Source organism: Canis lupus, chromosome 3 (assembly GCF_011100685.1).
Source record: "Canis lupus familiaris isolate Mischka breed German Shepherd chromosome 3, alternate assembly UU_Cfam_GSD_1.0, whole genome shotgun sequence".
NCBI lineage: Eukaryota > Metazoa > Chordata > Mammalia > Carnivora > Canidae > Canis > Canis lupus.
Window position 1 is genome coordinate 50,504,663 of NC_049224.1, and position 22,547 is coordinate 50,527,209.

The window sequence follows — 22,547 nt, forward strand, 5'->3', positions numbered from 1 at the left end:
TTGTCCTGTATGGAGAAGCTTTTCATGGTGTCCAGATTGCCTTTTGGCCTACATGGTTGCAGATTAACTGTGACTTTGTCCAGCCTCCAGCGCTTATGGAAATATTAACTGAAGCATCAGGAAGCTACTTTCTGATGGCTAGGAGATTTAACCTGTTCCAGTTGATACTCAAGCATTTGCCTATTGGTAGGTAGAATAATATGAACTCCCAGAACCAATGAGAATGTGAGATAGTGAGAGAACAGTATCCTGATAATGCTGAGGATTGCTATAGACCAGACAAATCATTCAGTTTGTAAGCAATATGGCAATATTTACATACTGTTTCATCTATCTATCCTCCCATCCATCAATCCATCCATCATATACCCATTCACCAATCCATCCACCCATCCATCCATCCATCCATACGTACATCCATACATCCAACCATCCACTTTTTCATTCACTCATCTATCCATCTATCCATCCATCCATCCATCTTACACCTATTCACCAATCTATCTACCCATCCAGGCTTTCATCCACCTATCCATCTGGGCAGTCATCCATGTGTCCATTCTTCCACACCAATTGTGTATAAATCACTGGAAAAGAAAAATATGGTCCTTTTTTGGGGGGGCGGGTAGTCTATAGTTTACTTTGTTAGAAAGTGGAGTCATGTCTGCAAAGAAATAAAGTAGTACAAGATGGTAAAAGCTGTAACAAAAGTTCTTATGAGTTGTTGTAGGAACACAAATAAGGGGTTGAGTCATCTTCTTTCAAGGTTATGGAAAAACTAGAAATGAAAGATGCTACTTGAGCTGCACTTGAAGGATTAATAAGAGTTTTTCTTGGTTTCTATTACAGTAAAGTAGAGAAAAATATTCTTTCGTCAAAGGGTCTACAGGCCTGTCTGTGATCCCTTAGATCTTCTTCCTTGTGAAACTGGCGAGTTTTCTACACTTGGGGTAGTTGCAAGGAACAAAGAAAGGGAAGTTTCTTATTAACTGGTGGCATAGACTCATTTGATGTGACACTGACATTACAGTGTCTTTCCCATTTTCTTGACCCCTTATTTTCTATCTCTAATTTGTTAGAGGGTCAGGAAATCCATTCCAAATATTGGATCCAAAGCCCAGAAATATAATATTTGCATACTCATACATTGGAATACTGTTCAGCAAAAAATAAACAATAAAAAAACCAACAGTAATGAACTACATGGATGAATTTCAGAAGCATGTTGGGTGACATAGGCTAGACACTAGAGAGTACACACTCTGTGTTTCTACTTATGTAAGGTTCAAGATCAAGGAATCAGCACAGTGGTTGCCTCAGAAAGGAGTTTTTAATAATAGAGGCCAGAAGGGAAATTTTGAAGCTATTTGAAATGTTCCATATCTCTATTAAAGAATCACTTACATAAAACCCATTTATTAAAAACTCATTTGAGGTCTGTACATGTCGCTATAGTACATATTTATCTAAATACGGAAAATTAAAGATAAACAAATCAAAGCATACAGGGATTTGAAATACTACTAGGGGACAAGGGGACCTGCCCCAAATGAGACTGACCAGCCCACAGGCATGCAACTTAAGCCAAGGAACAGTGCATAGCAGACTAGGAAGGCTGTAGTAGAAGATCTATTTATCAGCTCGAAAGGTCCGGCCAAAGAAAAGGCATACAAGCAGAGAAGCCCAAAGAACAGACAGGCTTCACCACTGCCAGCCTAGTAGGAGGCACTGAATTTTCTCTTTGTGGAGCTCTCCACAAGGGCCAGGGGCACAGCTAAGGGGAGAGAGGAAAGCTCTCAGGCTTCTGTAGGCTCCCAGGAAGCTAGGCCAACAGCCTCTTCTAGGCCGTTGTGTTGCAGCTGGCCTGACCATTGTACCCCTGCAAAGAATCTAGGCTGTGGAATTAGGAGAGGTATCCATTCTTCTCCTCTTGGCTCTCACTATCAGAGTGTGTGCTGGTAAAGGGATTTCACAGCTCTTTGAAAAGCTGATTGATTTCCATTTACAACTTATACAAACTAGGCCGCCTTCTGCCAAGGGACAGGGTGGGCATATTTTGGTTTTACCTTTCTCTGGGGCCCAGTGGAACAGAATTTTTAGCTACTTAAATGATTTTCCTGGTCTTATTCTGTCCCTCTGGCATATGTTTTTAGTTAATCAGTTTCTTTTAAAAGACACAAAAGGAGAGAACAGGAAGGGATGGCATGTCTCTTTCTAAAACCTTGTCCTCGGGGCAAGGAGATACACTATACACACTATTTATTTCCATTTTATTCCTCAGAAGTGGCAGAAGGACAAGTGTTATTTTTCATCATTTTCATGGATTCATGCTAAGTTACTGCATCTAGAATTTCCCTTTTTTCATGTGTAAGAGTATGATAGGTAAAAAAATAAATCCTACTGCCATAGTTGAGGGATGGGGACAGAATGTTCGTGGAGGTCCTGGGTGAAAATAATTTATATTTGATTCCATATTCTTTTATTTAAAATTTTTCCCACTCTATCAGAATACATTTTAAACAGTGCTTCTCTAACATACCAGAAACCATGTTTTATAGGTATTTTTATAGACATAAGTAGTCTACATTTAAGTGAATTGCTAAAGTGTCTTGAATAAATTTATGTTGAAAGGCAGATAATTTTTCCTCTTTCTCCCTTGCAAGTATCTCTAATGTACCTGTTGTGTGTATCACAAGGGTGGAAATCTGAGTTTTTCTATATGCCACAGGGAGGGCCAATCAAATTTTTCAAAAAAGTTTGAGCCAATTCCCTATTTTTCTTTCTTTCTTTCTTTTTTTGGGGGGGAGCAGGGAGGTGGAGTAAAGCTAGGAGATGGAGTACAGAGGACAGTAGGAGGGTAGTTGCCTAAATCAATGTGAAGGTGCCTCTGTCTAGAGCTGGTAGGATGGAGAGGAGGCAAGAAATACGTGGAGACAGGACCAGATGGACTAATTTTACCATAAGACTGTTATCTGTGAGGAAGAGCCACAGGTAAAAGTTTGAAAGGAAGACACCATGCACCTGTGCTTCATCTGCTCAACACATATGCTTGAGGAGGGCTGGTTGGTGAGTGGAGCAAGGCAGCAAGGTCATGGCCAATGGGATTGGACACCTCAACGTTCTAGTCCTAGAAAGTGGGGGTTACCAACTCTAAAACACAGTCCAGCCTAGGCATCCAAGACAACTGACAGTCCCTGAAGATAGGAATGCAAATCAGGAAACGAGGCAAGCCTCCTTACATGGAGTAGGTAAGCATGGTGGTGGGTCAGCATTTGCACCCACCTTCTGGGTTTATCTAGACAACCTGGACATCCACCAGAGGTCAAAAAGATTAGTTTAGACTCCACCTTTTGAAGAAGATGGGGGTCCCAATAACTTATCTATCCCAATTGGGGCTGACACACAAAATGGTAGATTAATACCTTGAGAACCTTGGGAACTGTAACTGAATGAGATGGATGGCAGGGGCCCTACCCAGGCTGACAGATCACTTGGCCAAAGGTGGTACCCACCCTGGTGCTTCTCCCCTTTAAAACTGGGGAAAAGGAACAGTTTTAACTCCTGAGAAACCTGTCAAGAACTCACTATACAAATGTTCTCTCAGGGCATTAAGCTCACTGCTCACCGGGGGCCAAGCCAGCCAGAGACAGGGAGTAAAAATTAGCCAAGGTGAGAGTTCAAGGTAAGCCCAGGAGCTCAGTCTTAATTTTGCTAACTGAAAATCTTGTCATACTGCTCTTCATCACTAGTATATCCCATGATTTAAACTTTTTTATTGTGGAAAATCTTTGGAGCCAGATGGATCAGAGTCTGAGATAAAACATTGTTTTTTTAATGGTGGTCATGGGCAAGCCATTTAACATCCTTTAACTTTGCAGAAGTTGAGCTTCCTCTGAAAATTTGGATGATATCCTCCTGGTCAGACTTTTATACTGATTGCAGATGTGTGTCAAATCTTAGCAGTGTGACTGGCACCTACCAGGCAGTCTAGTAAATAACAGATATTAAATTTATCATTACTAATCAGAAGGGTGCTATGTCCAAAACAGAGCCACATATTAGACTGTATGTTTTGTGTTAATTTTCATGGGCAATCTTAATGTAATTCAACTATCTTGGATAAGGACATTGTAATACATAACACTGGGATGTCAGGAAATGTCCTCCAGCATTTTATAACATGTAATAAAGGGTCCTGCTCTGGATAGTCTCATCACTGGTTAGTTATTGAAGCTTCTGCTGAGTTTCAGGTGAAATAATCACCGCACATTAGCCATTGGAGAGGGCCCAACTGATTTGTAAGTACAGGCTGCTTTTCCCAAGGCCATGTTGGAACTTTAGCCCGTAATGGCCCAGTTTAAGTAAAAGTGTATCCCTTTAGGAAAGGGAATATAGCATAAAATCCCCTTTCAGGTAGTTGTAGGAATAAATTCTACCCAGGCCCCCCATGGTTCACCTCAGCCATGACTGGATGTTGCTCTCCCTCAGACGAGATACTAAGGAGAGAGCATGACTGCCAGTAACAGATCTGGAAAATTTGGTCTTGCAAACGGGGCTCTTGGAGGACAATTGAATATGCCATCAATATTATTTCCCTCATAGAGATGTTTGTTCCACTCAGGAGCTTGGGCTGAATGCCGCCCACAAAATATTGTGTGCAAGTCAGAATCTCCAGGGCTTTAGTGAGCCTTACTTGGTTTAATTAGAAGCATTGCTGTTTTGGGTTTCCATCACATACCCCAGAATGTGCCTTCTCACGGCTCAGCCTCACCTTCATTTTCCTGTGGCAGTGGCATAAATAATGCAGAGGTCTCACTGCTGGGAAGCAGGAACAGGACCCAGATGTCAGGAATGGAAAACACAGCAGCTTAAATCCGTCAGAGCAGAGCAGTAAACACAATCAGGGATGGGTGAGCTGTGAGGAGCAGGGAAACAACCGGTGGGAGGTGTGCATTTGAGATGGGGCTTAACCTCTTGCATAAGGGGCCCAATTAGCCTATGGAGGAACAGGAATGGGACCAAGGAATAGAGGCGAAAGGGGAGGAGGGCATTTTAGGAGCATAGTAATGTGGTCCTGAATCATCTCTTTGTTGAGCAAGAGATGATGGAACTCACGATTGCATGAATTAAATTAACCTTGCAATTTAGCTCAGACAAGAATTCACTGGAAAAGGTACTGGGGAGATGCAGAAGAATCTGATTTCAAAATTGTAATCCAATCAACACCATATACTTTGCCGATGAAGAAAGCGAGACAGGGGAGTCAGTTTAGCCCAGGGCAAGCAGGTTCAGAACTAACCACTCCAGCCCAAGTAAAACACAATTTAAGGAGATGAAACCTCCAAATCTTCATCTCTGCCTATATTCTTTGCTTTGGGGAAAAGCACAGTCATATTGCCTGTTCACTTAATCCAGAAATCCAGGTAGTATCTTTAACCTCTTCCTCATTTGGCCTCTAGATCCATTTTATCTCCAACTCCTGTAGATTTTACTTCCTACCGCTTTTACCCAACATCCTTTCTGTCTCTCAATGTCCTTCCTTAAGCTCCATGCTTCTGCTGCATTAGCTAGGCCCTTGTCATCTCTTGGGCCTGGTGTCAGTCCTCCAGTCTGCTTCTAGCATTCCTGTCCTGGCAACCTGACCGTGTTGTTTCTCCTGCCTCAAACACTTTAATGGCTCCTTTACCACCTTCAGGAGAAATGTCCAAACATTCCAGAGTGGTGTGCAAGGATATCGCTAATCTGCCTGCTGCCCACATGCAAATATTAATGTCCATTCTCCTTTCCTTTTATCCTTCAGTCATATTCCAAATGCTTTCAGCTCCTCAGATTCTTGGTGCTTTCCTCCTTATTCCATTGGCTTGGACAGCTCTCACTCAGTAGGACTCAACCTAAGATACCCCACCACTCCAGAGAATCCTAGGACCACTACATTGTATATCCTCAACAGTACCATTTATTTGGAGTGCACAGTGGGAATGATGCTCCTGGACTCATGCAATATGTCCCCTTATTTGACTTCTTAGAGACCCTGTACTTACCTCTACTTCTATCCTCCTCTCACTGCAATATGATTTTCTGTTTACTCATGGGATCATCTCAACAAAACACCTCCTGGAAGAGGCAATACAGAATTTTTAAAAGTGTTTTAAAATATGTATTCTGGATTGAACATACTGGGGTTCAAATATTTACTTGCATACTTAAGAGCAGTGCAAACCTGGGCATACCTTGATGAGTTACTTATTTTATCTGAAATTCAGTTTTCTTGGCTGCAAAATGGGGATAACGGTAGCCCTTGCTTCATCATGAGATACTTTAGATTAAGTTTTTAGCTCATTGTCTGAAGCATCCTAAATCTTCAGTACAGTAACTATTGTTTTAGTAAGCACAATGCCATATTATATTAAAATTTTAATTTCTTCTGCCACAAAGCAGATATCTAGTAAATACTTGCTGAATCAATCAATGAATAAGCAAGATACGACCATAGGTTAGTCTGTGGATATTAGAGTGCCATCACTGGGCACACTTCCTACTTACCTGGCACAGAATTTTTTTGAAAGGAAGCATTACATCTTCCCCATAGGAAAGAAAAAGCTCCCTCAACAGAAATAACTTGATCATTTGTCTTGTAATTGCCCCCTATAATTTAGAGGAATACATGTGTCTTATAATTAACAAGCATTTATTTTTAGGATTGTTATTTGAGCAAAAACCAGGACAATGTTGGCACCTCCTCTATTGTGGATCTCCAGAGGCCACTAGAAGTCCCAGGGCTAAGCAGTGCTCATTCCCACAGGTGAATAGGTCTATACTTTGTCATTTACCTCAGCTTCCAGAGTCTGTAAGGATCAGAAAAAAAAAGAAAACTCTTTTCTTCAGTTGAATTCAGTATTTAAGGGGCGCCTGTCACCACGAAGGCAAAGCTTCTGGCTTTATTGAGAAATCTGTTGCTAAGACACAGCCTTAATTTGTTTGCACACTTTTCATAAGAATGGTGGGTGTTTAATTCACAGAGAGACACTGAGGTGTAATAGATAAAGGTTAGTGGCAAATTCATGATGGCAGAGGATTAAGCCTCCAACATTTCTATTGGTTCCTTTAGGCTAAAGACTTCCAAAGCATGGGCTTAGGTCCAAAGTATCAGCATCACCAAGGACTTGCTAGAAATGTAAATTCCCGGGGCCTACCCCAGACTTACTTGAATTGCAGAATTGCTGTGGAGTGGTTTATAATCTGTACTGTGGCACATCTCCCACGTTATTCCAGCACTCAATAACATGTAAGATCCACTGCTCTAAACTCTTGACAGGACGGAGTGGTTTTCAACCCTCAATACACATTAGAATCACCTGGAAAACTTAAAAAAAAAAAAAAAATCCCACAGCTCTGGCGTCACTGCAGACCAATTAAATAAAAATTTCTGGAGGTGGGCTTCAGGCATTGATATTTTTATAATCTCCTCAGGAGATTTTAGTGTACAGACAAGATGGAGAAACACTGGCCTAGGGGGTTTATTTGTTGGAAATAACAGAGTCTTGGTCAAAATAACCCAAGCAATAAGATAGAAAGTTTTGAAGGAAAGAAGTCCTATAATCTTACAGGAACTAGAAAGTACCAGAAGCCTGAACCATTATCTTCCCATCTCTCATTTTTCTCTTTCTACACCCACATTTTCTGTTTTCTATTTTTCTCTATACATCTGCTTGATTACCCCACTCTTTGAGGAACAAGTACTCTGCTCCTTCACTGTTTCTGTGTTTTCATTCTGTGTCTTGTATGTGGTTTGACATGTCATTGGACTGACTCCCTCCTCCCAAATCTGCTTATCATTTTAGCTCTGGCACTCACAGCTCAGTGATATCTAGAATCTGGGCAGACTTATTTTTCTCATAAGACTTCAACTTGAAACAAGAATAAAGGATTCCATTTAAAAAATAAAAATAGTTTCTTGGGATCCCTGGGTGGCGCAGCGATTTGGCGCCTGCCTTTGGCCCAAGGCGTGATCTTGGAGACCTGGGATCGAATCCCACATCAGGCTCCCGGTGCATGGAGCCTGCTTCTCCCTCTGCCTATGTCTCTGCCTCTCTCTCTCTCTCTATGTGACTATCATAAATAAATAAAATAAAATAAATTAAAAAAATAGTTTCTTATTTTATTGGAGAGAAGAAATATTTAAGAAATACTTTTCTGCTAACAAGGAATTTACAATGTAATTTAAAGATACTCTCACCCCCAGTGTAGTAGTAGCTATCCATTATTGACAATTATGAGAAAGAGGGAGAGGACAAGGAGGTGAACATACAGAACAATTTCAAGTCCATAAGTCCTTAAACATCTCATACATACTTGGTCTGTCCAAAAACCTGCTTTCTGGCTCTTAATCAAGTCAGTACTCCGGGTCCTGCAATAACCTTTTTCCTGAAAATCAGTCCTGTTACCACTGATTCTTCCTTACTTCCATGGCCCACCAACAAAGCAACATAGCAGCTCTAACCTGCCACCAGAGAGTTAGTCTTCATTTTCTCCTATTGTGACTGGACAGACCATTAACTCACTGTCCCTTTAGTTTTCTTTGACATGTGTGTTTGTTTAGGGTTCCATCCATGCACCCCAAGTGTCCTGGGATGCCATCCCTGCTGTCAACAGCTTCCTGTTTATTCACTGAACTTTAGGGCTTTATTACATACCAAAAAAGTCACCATCTAGTCTAACTTCTCAAACAACAACATCATTGATAGCCATTCATCTGGCTTCTACTGAAACATTTATAGAGAATGGAAGTTTTTAAAAGTGTGCCACAGCATAGCCCTAACCATAGAGTTATTTCTTGCCAGCAATAGATACTCAATAGCTGTTGAATTTAATATAGAGCTGTAATCTATGTCCACATTATCCTTCCTTTTGCCTTCCTGTGCTTTCTGAAGTGATAGCAAGTTATTTATTCAGGTTCCAACTGGAAGAATTTGGAAATTTGTGAGGCTCATATCAAGACCCCTTTGAGCCTTCTTTTTTTCTGGGACAAACATCTCCAGTATCTTTAGCTGTTCTTTGTTTACAAACATTCCCATTTTTCTTGTTTTCTGGTTTTCTGGTTCCTCTTTATTGAGGTGCCCTGGCTTGTTCTAAAACGCCACACTCAGAAATGAAAAACACTACATTAGATATAAATTGGCCAGTATGAGGTACATTGAATGGATTGTTCTCTTAATATATGGCCACTTTATTTCTCCAGAAGCAATTTATGATTAAATTAATTTTTGACATCTGCAGCCTCTGATTTATTCTGAGCAAATTGCCGTTGAAAACCTGTGGATCTCTCATTCAAAATCTACTTCTTAGCTAACTGTGTCTATCCTACTTGGGCCACTGCTTGAATCTAATTGTAGGACAGTACATTTATTTCAATTTAAGTATTTCTGTTCTTTTTGCCACTTACAATTTCCACTCTTATTTACTCTATCACTTATCTCAATTCTGCATCATTATTAAATTTGACAAACACCTTCAATTGCCTCCTCTGTGTTCTCAATTTAATATGCAAAGGCTACATTTCTAGAGACTAAGGAACCAATGTAAAGACATACCTCTTTAAAATATTGGGATTTATGTCTCTTTTTGAAATACGCAATGTGTAGGTATCATCTTTTAATTTTAAGTACACAGATCACAGCTCCACAGCTTGATAAACTGCCACAAAATGCACACACCATGTAACCACCAACCAAATCAGGAAAAAGAACATGACCAGCAACTCAGAAATACCAAACAATAATACCCAACCCCCCTAATTTATGCCACTGCATTAGTTTTGCCTCTTTCTGAAAATCATATAAAAGATATCCTTGAATGTACTCTAGTGTCTAGCTTGCTTGTTTATTCTCAGTGTTGGATAATATTGTGTCAAATGATTTTATCACAATTAATCAATCCATTGTACTGTTCACAGTTTTAAGCTAGTAAAAGTAGTGCTACAAGGTACCTTTTTGATATCTTCTGGTCCTTGGTATATGCATTTCTGTCCGGAGGGTTTTAGAATATGTGTATATTCAGCTTTAGAAGACATTCCCAATTTTTTTGCAAAGGAATGGTATCAATTTATTGTCCACAAACTGGGTTCAAGTGTTTTACTTCTTCCATACCGTGGTCACTGCTTGGTGGTCTTTATCATTATGATATCAGCATCCTCATAACCACTTAGATGCAGTGGCTTCTCACTGAGGTACGTAAATTATATTTTCTTGATATTATTGAGGTTGAGTACACTTTTATTTGCTTAATAGCCATTCAGACATTTTCTTTTGTGAAATGTCAATTGAAGATTTTTGCCCATTTAAAAAAATTGGGTTGTCTCTCTTTTTCTTGTTGAGTACAGAAATATATAGCTGTGCACTATATATATGTGTGTGTGTGTATATATGTACATATATATATGTTTGATATATGTATTACAAATAGATTATTTCACTCTTTGGTTTGCCTTTTCATATTCTTCATAATGTCTTTGGATGAGCTGAAGTTCTTAATGGACTATGTCTAATTTTTCTGAAAGACTTATTTAATTATTTAAGAGAGAGCAAGAGAGAGTATGAGTGTGAGAAGGGAGGGGGAAACACAGAATCTCAAGCAGATTCTATGCTGAGCATGGAGCCCAAAGTGGGGTTGGATCTCACAAACCTGAGATCATGAGCTGAGCTGAAATCAAGCGTCAGATGCTTATCTGACTGAGTCACCCTAGCACCCCAACTATATCTAATTTTTAAGTATTTTTTTTAAAGTATTTTCATTTATGTGTTTTTCTTGTTTGTGTCCTCTAAAAACTCCATTCTAACTCTAAGGTCATACAGAATAGCCTATGTTGTTACGCCCAGGTAGCTTTATAATTTTATCTCTCATATTATGATTTACCATCTGTGTGGAATTTGTGTTTTAACATATTATGAGGGAGGGATATACATTTATTTTTTTCTACCTTTATTACATGGGGCAGTAAGTCTTCCAAGACCATTTTTTCCCTACAGCACCAGAGTATCAACTTTGTCATAAATTAAGTGACTATATGTGAGAGTCCTTTTCTGAAAAATCTATTTTCCTCCATTGATTGATTTATGTATTCTTTTATCAGTAATACTATGTATGAAATACTGTAACTTCAAAACAAGTTTTGATATCTCTAAATAATTTGTCCAGTATTCTCATTCTTTGTCAAGACTGCCTCAGTCATTCTTGGCTGTTTGTACTTCCGGTTTGGCTTGGGATCAGTTTGTGAGTTTCCACAAAATAAAAACAAAACAAAATGAAACACTCTCTGTGTCTTTGATACTGCATTAAATCTAGGTAGATAAATTAGCTGAGAATTAAAAATTTTCATTTTTCTCAATAATGTGTCCTGCACATCTTTAAAGTTATTCTTATGAGATTAATGATTTTCTGCTATTTTAAATCCTATTTTTAAATTCAGATTTTTATTTGTATATTGATAGTGTATATAAATGGACTTGACTTTTAGATATTGACATTCTAACCTGTGATTTTGTATGTACCCACAGATGTTTGATAGTCTATGTTTCACAATATTTATGTAGGAAAATACAGCATTATTTAGTCCTTTCAAATCTTGTACCTTTTAATTTTTCTCTTGCATTTATTTTTTTATTTTCTCAACTGTATGATCAAAAGCAATTGATAGCACCAGGTCTCTTTCTGATTTCAGGAAGGAAACACAATATTTCATTAAATTATACTACAGTATATAGGACACTCACACTGTCTGCCCAATATTATTTCAGAATTGTTATGGACAAGTGACTACTGTGTCCATCCTACTCCATCTCTTTCAACCATGAGTGTTTTATTGGGAGTAATGTTTCCTCATTCTGCCATTGTATGTAGGTGAGTAGAAGGCAGATGACTGGCTTTTTTAGTTCATAGATCAGGAAGAGGCACATATGAGGTCTGGAAACCATCACAGAAGTTTGGACTGAGGGTCTGATACTGTGTTAGGATGGGTGTTCAGGGAGGTTTCCTTGGGAGGGAGATGAGTATAGTTTAAATGTGGAAGAAAGGGTAGTAAATATTTAGATTAAGAACACAGCTTATTGTAGCAGTTAGCTTTTGCTGGATATCAACCTCAAAACTGGGTGGCTTAAATAAAAACTATGCATTATTTCTAATGATACTGTGTGAGAATCATCCAGGTAAACTGGGCAGGTCTTTGGGTCTGAGCCAGATAGATTCATTCACAGGTCTAGAGTTGGCTTTACCAATACAACTCTTACCAAGATTACCAATGATCCACATGTGACTGGTTCTGCTAAGTAAACAACAGTATCTATCTGAGAAAGTTGACACTTGAGACTTTTAAGAAACCAATAGACATGACCTGGATTTTTTTTTTTCTCCTTTGTTTGATCATTGCAGGTCTTCTGTGATTTCCATGGCCACTCTCAAAAAAAGAATGTGTTCCTTTATGGCTGTAGCATCAAGGAGACTTTGTGGCAAGCAGAGTCTACTGTGGGCACATCAACTATCTCAGAAGACATCACCTACAGGGTAAGCCACTGGGGAGAAGACTCAAGACATTTTGTGTCCATATTCTTGCCTTTGAGGCACACACTCCACCCATTTTTCCCCTAAATAAGCATTTTGATTATTTTAACTATAGGATTATAATGTAAGCAGGTTGGAAGCATATGTAATCTCTCTAAATTTTTTTGATGAATAATGACTGTATTACCTGGTTACTCTGTTTTGTTTTCTTTATGATATGATATAGTGCAAAGGGCATAAGAATTGGAGACAGGAAACCTCATTTTAATGCCTGGCTTTACAATTATTAACTGTGCACCTAGGAGTCCTTAACATCACCTCTCTGAACCATCATTTGTCACCTGTGAAATGAGGAGGATAAAAATACTGCTTCTGTTTCATGTTTATGAGAGCAACAAAATGATATTGAATATGAAAGGATTTTATATAACTATGAAGGAATGAAAAAATGTAAAACAGACCATCTGCATCCCTCTGTATAAGCATGCTCTAAAAAGCAGAGCAGTGATCCACTGAAACTAATTTTGTTTTTTCCTGGGTTCCAGTGGTTAGAGCTCAGCTATACCCCCACTGAACCAAAAACAAAGTTAAGGATGGGTAAAGAAGGATGGACTTTTCCTGTCTGGATAAAAGGAATCAGGAAGAAGTAGATGAGGCAACGTTGTCCAAACACAAAATAAAAACTGGCCTTTATTTCAAATGTATAAAGAAAATGAAGAAAAACTATTGAATTGGAAAAGTCTACAGTTCTCCAGTGTCCTTCTCCTTTACTTTCACACAGAACACTTTACTTCTGATACTTCTGGTCACCAGATATGTGGGAGTTTCACCCCACCAAGCACTTCTGAGCTTGGTTTCCTACAATTTAACTCAATCCTCACACTGTCTATCCAGAGACAGTATCACATCCCACAACTTAAGGACTCAGTCCCACAAAACTGCTTCTACTTTTGATGCTTGACACAAGTAGGTGGTCCCATATTACCCACAACTTCTGTCCGGCTTACCTGTATATTGTAAGGTCCCATGACCTACCCCCTGCCTTGGATTCAATTATATTTGCTAGAATGGCTCAGAGAACTCAGGGAAGCACTTACTTACATTTACCAGTTTATTAAAGTGTATGATAAAGGATGCAGATGAACAGCCAGATAAGAAATACATAGGGTCAAGACTGGAAGGGTCCCAAGTAGAGGAGCTTCTGTCCCTGTGGAGTCAGGGCTGAGTATAATCCTCCTGGCATGTGGATGTGTTCACCAACTTGGAAGCTTTCTGAACCCCATACTATTGAGATTTTCTGGCAACTTCATGTAACTGTGACCAATTATTAATTCTTTTCCAGTCCTTCTCCCCCACTTCTAGAGAACTGGGAATAGTCTGATCTAGGAGGCTACTTGGAATCACCTCATTAGACAAAAGATGCTCCTAATGTTCTTATCAGTTAGGAATTTACAAAGGTTTTAGGACCCGCATGTCAGGGACTGAGGATGAAGGACAAATCTGTATTTCCTACTATAAATTACAATATCACAATTATTATGGTACCTACCCCTTCCAAATCCTTTATTATTCTAGATATATGAATTTACTATGTGTGCAATAGCTTCATTCTCTGGGTTAACAAGTACAAAAAGATATAAACATCCACTGAACTACTGTTGCACCTAGAAACACCTTCCCTACTCCGTTAGCTTTTCCTCATTCCCTTTCTCCATGTCCTCCAGAAACATGGCTGCTGCCAATCAGTAGAGGGTCCCCCAAGGCTATTAGAGCAGAACTAACAAGTTATCTTCAGTGTCTTATTTACTCCAAGATCCTACCACACTAATGAGGATTTTGATACAGAATTAGAACCTGAAAGAGAGGGAGGGAGGGAGGAAGGCAGGGCAGGAGGGAGGGAGGGAGGGAGGGAGGAAGGAAGGAAGGAAGGAAGGAAGGAAGGAAGGAAGGAAGGAAGGAAAGAGGGAAATTAATTCTGGCACTGAAAAGTACCACAACCAAGGTGAAAGTTTCACTAGATGAGGTCATTAGCAGACCTGCAATGGCAGGAGAATCAGTCATTACACTTGAAGGTCAATCCAAAATTATTAAACTTAAATAACAGAGAAACAAACTTTGATAAAAAGGTCAACAGCCTTAGACACCTATAGGATAGCATCCAGTGTGATACCGAATAGAATAATTAGTCAAAAGGGTATAATGAATGTAAGTGAATGTGTATACACCAAAATATGTAGGTGAAAGTTGACCGCAGTGAAGGAAGAACTTTAAAAATTCAGTCATAATAGTTGGATATTGTATTTTATTTTTTTATTTTTATTGAAGTTCAATTTGCCAACTATAGTATAACATCCAGTACTCATCCTGTCAAGTGCCCTCCTCAGTGCCCATCACCTAATCACCCCATCCCCCTGCCCGCCTCCCCTTCTACTACCCTTTGTTCGTTTCCCAGAGTTAGGAGTCTCTCATGTTCTGTCACCCTCTCTAATTTTTCCTACTCATTTTCCCTCCTTTCCCCTATAATCTCTTTCACTATTTCTTATATTTACCATATGAGTTAAACCATATAGTGATTGTCCTTCTCCGATTGACTTACTGCACTCAGCATAATACCCTCCAGTTCCATCCACATCCGAGCAAATGGTGGATATTCATCCTTTCTAATGGCTGAATAGTATTCTATTGTATATATAGACCACATCTTCTTTATCCATTCATCTGTCACTGGACATCGAGGATCCTTCCACAGTTTGGCTATTGTGGACATTGCTGCTATAAACATTGGGGTGCAGGCGTCCCAGCATTTCACTGTATCTGTATCTTTAGGGTAAATCTCCAGTAGTGCAATTGCTGGGTCGTAGGGTAGCTGTATTTCTAACTCTTTGAGGAACCTCTACACAGTTTTTCAGAGTGGCTGTACCATTTCACATTTCCACCAACAGTGCAAGAGGGTTCCCCTTTCTCTACATCCTCTCCAACATTTGCTGTTTCCTGTCTTGTTAATTTTCCCCATTCTCCCTGGTGTGAGGTGGTATCTCATTGTAGTTATGATTTGTATTTCCCTGATGGCAAGTGATGCGGAGCATTTTTTTAAAAGATTTTATTTATTTATTCATAAGAGATAGAGAGAGAGGTAGAAACACAGGAAGAGGGAGAAGCAGGCTCCATGCAGGGAGCCCGATGTGGGACTCAATCCTGGTCTCAAGGATCAGGCCCTGGGCCAAAGGCAAATGCGCAACCACTGAGCCACCCAGGCGACCCGATGCAGAGAGTTTTATGTGCTTATTGGCTGTATGTATATTTTCTTTGGTGAAATTTCTATTCATGTCTTTTGCCCATTTCATGATTGGATTATTTGTTTCTTGGGTGTTGAGTTTAATAAGATGTTTAGTTGGGTATTTTAATATTGTTCTCTCAGTAAGTAATAGAACAACCAAAAAAAAAAAAGTAACTAGAGGAGTCCTGAATGGTTCAGTTGGTTAAGCGTCTGCCTTCCACTCAGATCATGATGCCAGGGTCCTAGGATCAAGCCCCACATCAGGCTCCCTGCTCAGTGGGGGAGCCTGCTTCTCCTCCTTCTGCTCTTTCTCACTATCTCTGTCTCTCTCAAATAAACAAATAAAATCTTTTTTTTAAAAGAAAAAGAAAAATTATTAACTAGAGAATACCTGACCTGATTGATACATAGATACAATTCTCAAAGCAGAAAAATACACATTGTTTTTGAGTCCACATCAAAATTATCCTAGGTAGACCATATGCTAGGCTATAAAATAAGTCTCAGTTTTAAAAGATGAAGACCAGTAGTTGTATTTATCAGTTATATTTATTTACCATGATAGAATTAAATTGTAAATCACCTTTTGTAAGATTCTAGGAAATGTCTGAATATTCCAAAATAACATATTCCAAAATAATTCATGGACCTAAGAAGAAATCAGATGGGAAACTAGCAAATGTCCTAAACTGAATAAAAATAAAAATATATAGTATATCAAAATGTATGGTATACAGCTAAAATAGTGCTTAGAGAAAAGTTGTAGTTTTGAATGCTTCTATTAGAAAAGTGGAAAGATCTAGGGTGCCTGGGTGACTCAGATGGTTAAGCATCTGCCTTGGGCTCAGTTCATGATCTCCAGGTTGTGGGACCAAGCCACATGTCAGGTTCCTGGCTCAGTAGGGAGTCTGTAAGTCTGCTTACCTTCTCCCTCTGCCCCTCCCCTCTGCTCCTATGTGCTCTCTCTCTCTCTCTCTTTCTCAAATGAATAAATAAAGTCTTTTAAAGAAAAGAAAGGTGGAAGATCTAAAGTTAGCAATCTAAATTTTACCTCTGCAATCAAGAAAAAGATGACCAAATTAAACTCAAGGCATGTAGAAGAAAAAAAGAAAGAAAGAAAAAAGCCAAACTGAAAATCAATGAAATAGAAAACATACAAAGAATGAGAATCCTGGATACATGTTTCGCTTCTAGAATGATCAACAAAATGATAACCCTTCAGTTAGACTAATAAAAGAAAGACACAAGTTACCAAAATCTGAAATGAAAGGAGGCATCACAATAGACATTCCAAATGTGACAGAATATTATTGACAACCATATACCAACAAATGGACAAATTCTTAGGAGGATGCAAATTACCAGACTAACTTAAGAAGGCATGTAAAATCTGATAAGGCCTATTTTGAGTAAACAAATTATATTACTAGTTTAAAATCTCCCACAAATAAAATATGGCCCCGATGGGTGAATTCTATCAAACTCTTAAGAAATAAATAGTACTAACTGTAAACAAATTGGTTTTCAAAAATAGAGGAAAAACACTTCCCAATTCATTTTATGTGAGCTGTACTATTCTGATACCAAAGCCAGAAAAGACATCACAAGAAAAGAAAACCAAAATGTCGCAAGCATCTATCTGAAAATCCTTTACAACATATTAACAAGTCAAATGCAGAAGCATATAAAAATTATCATTCGCTGTGACAATGTGGAGTTCATCGCATGAATGCAAGGTTGGCTTAACTTAAAAAAATAAAATGCCATTCTACTTCTTGTAAATAAGCAAATGGAAAAGCTACATAATTATCTCAATAGATGTGGAAAAGAATCATTTGACAAAATTGAACATCTCTTCAAAATAAAATCTCACAATGAACTAGGAACAGAAAGGGAATTCTTCAACCTCAAGTGGAGCATTTAGAGAAAAGTCCTATAGTTACCATCATGCTCAATGGTGAAATACAAAATACTTTTTCTAGAAGATCCAGAATAAGGCAAGAATATTTGCTTTCACAATTTTTATTCAACATTTTACTGTGTATTCTAGTTAGTATAATAAGACAAGCAGACTAGTAAAAAGCAGTATATGGGGGGCACCTTGGTGGCTCAGGGCTTGAGCATCTGCCTTTGGCTCACATTGTGATCCCAGGGTCCTGGAATCAAGTCCCATATCAGGACCCTGCAGGGAGCCTGCTTCTCCCTCTGCCTGTCTCTGCCTCTCTGTGTCTGTCATGAATAAATAAATAAAATCTTAAAAAATGAATAAGTATATTGGAAAAAAATCGAAACTATCTTTATTCACAGGTATAGTATTTTATGTATAATATCCTAAGAAATTTACAAAATAAACTAGTAGAGTTAATATGCAAGTTTAAGAAGGTAGCAAAATGCATGATCAATTATCAAATTCATGTTATTTCTATACAGTAGCAATGAATAATCCAGAAATTAAATTAGGAGAAAAATTCATTTGCACTAGTTTCAAAAAGATGAAAAGTCAATTAGAAATAAATTGAATAAAAATGCACTATGTGTACACTGAAAACCACAAAACATTGTTGAGAGGAATTAAAGGTGACCTGGACAAATGGAGAAATATACCAAGTCCCTGGATTGGAACACTCAATGATTTTGAGATGACTATTTTCCCTAAATATTCCTATAGAGTCAATACAATTCCTATCAAAATATCAGCAGGTTTTTTTTGTTGATATTGATCATTAGATTTATGTGGAAATGCTAAAGGAACCAGAATAGCCAAAGAAACTACATAAGAGAAGAAGAAAGCTGGAGTATTTACCTTACATGATTTGAAAACTTTACATGATTTCAAAACTATAAGGCTACAGTAATTATGAATCTCTGGTATTGGCATAAGGATAGACCTATAGATTTATAGACTAGGATAGAGGGAAAGGAAATAAATAGTCACACATTTGTGGTCAATTTATTCTTGATAACAATGCCAAGGCAATTCAGTAAAGAAGAGAGGAAGGACAGTCTATCCAACAAATAATGCTGAAATGATTGGGTAACCACGTGGCAAAATAAGAATTTAGATATTTACTTAATACCATACACAAAATTTAACTTAAAATAGATAATAAACCTAAATTTAAGGACTAACCTATAAAACTTATAGAATGCCACCTACTAGAAAATCTTTATATTTTGTCTGCTTTGATTAGTCAAAGCTATCTTAGGTAGAACCCCCTAAAAAAGAAAAAGTTGAGGGGTGCCTTGGTGGCTCAGTTGGTTAAGCAAGTGTCTTCAGCTCAGATCATGATCACTGTGTCCTGGGAATAAGTCCTGCATCAGGCTTCCTGCTCAATGGGGGGTCTGCTTCTTATTCTCTCTGTCTCTGTCTTTCTCTCCCCCCTCCCTATCACTCATTCTCTTTTTCTCAAATAGATGAATGAATTGCATGAATGAATGAATGAATAAATAAATAAATAAATAAATAAAATCTTTTAAAAAAAGAAAAGGTTGATAAATTGGGCTTTATCAAACATATAGAGTTTTACTCTTCAAAAGTCCCTATAAAGAAACTAGAAGATGAACCATAGACTGGGAAAAATATTTGCAAATCATGTTTCTAATAATAGACTTATATCCAGAATATGTAAATTTTTACAAGTCAAAAATAAAAAAAAAGACTTAAAAAGCAAAAGTTATGATTGAACACCTCAACAAAGACAATGTATACATAGTTAATATTAACAATATCTTTATTCATCAAGTAATTGCAAATTAAAACCATAATGGGATAGCACTACACAATCACTAGAATGAACATAATAAAAAAGACTAGAAATATCCAGCATTGGGGAAGGGTGTGTTTAGAAACCAGAACCATCACTTGTCACTGGTAGAAATGTAAAAGGGAAAACACTTTGTTTCTTCAAAGTGAAGCATACTTTTTTTTTTTTTTTTTTTTTTTTTTTTTTTTTTTGTGAAGCATACTTTTAATGCACAATCCAACAATGCCATTCCTCTGTATCCACCCAAGAGAAGCAAAGACCTACATCCACAAAAAGACTTGTACATAAATGCCCCTAGCAGCATTATTACACGGTATTCTGAAACTGGAAACAATGCAAACAAGTCCACCAACTTGTGAATTAATAAACATATAGACTCTTCATATTCAAACAATGCAAACAGGTCCACCAACTTCTGAATGGATAAATATGGATTCTTCATATTCATACAAAGGAAACTCATCTAGCAATAAGAAGGAACTAACTACTGATACATGTAACAATGTAAACTTAAAAAGAAGTCAGAGGAAAACAAAAAAATGTAAGGTTTAATTTATATGACATTTCTTATAAAGGCAAAAATTACAGTTAAGAAGCAGATAGGGGTTGCCTAGGGTAGAATGGACCGGAATTGAGCATGAGAGACAGGTTTGTATGGTGATGAAAGTGTTTGAAAACTGGATTGTTGGTAATGGCTGCAAAACTAAATATATTTCTTAAAAATCATCAAACTGTTCACTTAACTCAATAGAACTGATATACATATTTTTTTAAAAGTAAACATTTATTGATTAACTGACATGTGCCAAGCACTGTGCTAGGTAGTTACATAACAAAACTGAACAAAGCATGGACTTCTAAGAAATAACAGTTGGAGAGAGAGGCAGATTATCAGAAACTTAAAAGGACAGAATAATAAATACAAGAATGGGAATACTAGGAGGTAAGACAGAAGGGATCGATTAACTCTCTATTGGTGCATAGTTGAGTGGATGATCCCAGCTGGCTTCAGTGAACAAGGTTTTGAAGGGCAGATATGGATAAGCAGTGTTAGGATATTTCTTGAAAAAGAAATCAAATATCACAAATTTTTTTTTTAAGATTTAATTTATTTATTTGAGAAAGAGGGAGAGAGAGAGAGTACACAGAGGGAGAGAGGGAGAGGGAGAAGCCGACTCCTCCTGAGCAGGGAATCCAATGTGGGGCTCAATGTAGGGCTTGATCCCAGGACCCCAGGATCATAACCTGAGCTGAAGACAGACACTTAAACGAATGAGCCACCTAGGCACTCCTCACAAATGATTTTTAATCAAGTTTGATTTCAAGAGAAATCTGAAGAAATAGAATGACATGAATTCTGTGACAATTAAAACTTGAGCCTTTAACCGTTAGTTGTGGATCACAGTGAATTGAGAAGTGGATTGAAATCAGTTCTTCAGCACCTCTCCTTGGGAAGCATCTCTTGTTAATGACATTTCCTGGCATTGATCTTCTTCATAAATTTCCAGTTGTGAGCAGTTGCAAAGATAACACCTGTGGGTACTACTTACACAGTGACGAGCATGTGCCAGGCACTGTTCAAAGCACCTATGTACATTCATTCTTTTAATCATCCCAACTACTGTGTATTCTTGAATAGTGTGTAGCAATAGGATATACTTAACTGATGTTTGTGGAGTGAATAGCATCCCATTTTACACATGAGGGAAGGGAGATGCAGAGATGAGCTAAAATGTCTAAAGGTCCCATAGATAGCAAGATCTGGCATGGGGACCTGGTGACTTAGCACCAGAGCTGACCTCAGGTTCTGACCTCAGTGGTCTTCTAAAGTGTGTGCTCTATGAGATTGAAACTAAACCGTGAGTCAACTGCTCTGCAGTTCAAAATGAAAGAGGCAGTCAACCCTGGAATGAACACTTTTTGGGTGCTTGGTAAACAGGGGATTATCTCAGTGACAAGAAGGGAAATCTATAATGCAAAGAGAGGTATTAAAAACTTCTTTCCATCTTGGAAGTTTGAATATTTGAGCAGAGTCACTCCCCCTGGCCTTCTAAACCTTCACCCATGAGCAAAGTCCACTCTGAAGAGCACAATAGCAACACTGTATATTTACTGAGGGTCCCAATTACTTTACCCCATTACTCAGGGTAGGGACTATTCTTACCCCTCTCTTTCAATGATGACAAAAATGAGTTAGCAGAGTTAAATGACCTGTTCAAGTCAAACCACAGAGTGTGAATCCAGGATTCATAGTGTTGATCCCTGGTCCCAACCATGCCCTTGCCACATGCTTAATTCAGAGAAAACAGAAGACATTTGAGTTCCGTAGGATTGATCATGAGGAACCAGAGCTGCAGAAATGACCTCTCTCTGGAAATGGCTCTGAGCTAGGAGCTGTCTGGTGAGTTCATGGCTTATCTTTGAGAGTTATATTTTCTGTGAATTTGGGAAACCATACAGGGCTTGGAAGAGTCAGCAGAAAGCAGATGAATTGAAATGCAACTCAGGCTTCTACAGTGTGCCTCAAAATCAGAATTAAGGAATCAGGGTCATCCCTTCGCCTGTCAGCTGAGACTGCTCTTGACCCAACTGCTCCTGGACAAAGGCATTCAGTGTCTATGAGGATGCAGAAGACTCATTCTTAGGGCTGCTTCATATCTAGTCTTTTAATCCCTGCCAGGTCTGTGTTGAGACCATGCTAAATGGCAGATCCTGAGCCACGCTCTGTATGTACATTATGTCATTCCTTCCTGTGTTCCTTTACATGCCCATGGGGTATAATACCTATTGAAGAAGTAGTTTTTTCAGTGACTAAACTAAGCTCATATGATCTGAATTAGAGCATCTGAGTTGACATTCTGGATTTGTCCTTACTAGCTCTGTGACCATTGAAAAGATCCCTGTTTGCCCTCTGTATTATGAGATAACAGAACTTACTTCAAAGACTTGTGATG

At 38.3% G+C, this 22,547-nt stretch overlaps 1 protein-coding gene across 10 annotated transcripts in view; it reads left to right on the forward strand.

Moving 5' to 3' along the window:
• AGBL1 (ATP/GTP binding protein like 1) overlaps window positions 1–22,547 on the forward strand; it is a 585,877-nt gene that overhangs the window by 235,560 nt on the left and 327,770 nt on the right. For all 10 annotated transcript variants that reach the window (XR_005357034.1, XM_038532779.1, XM_038532775.1 and 7 more), the window contains exon 15: window positions 12,424–12,555. Coding sequence is in view for 9 of the 10 variants with exons in the window: in XM_038532779.1 (XP_038388707.1) it covers window positions 12,424–12,555 (132 nt within the window). In the remaining variant the exon portion in view is untranslated. The remainder of the gene's footprint in view (window positions 1–12,423; window positions 12,556–22,547) is intronic.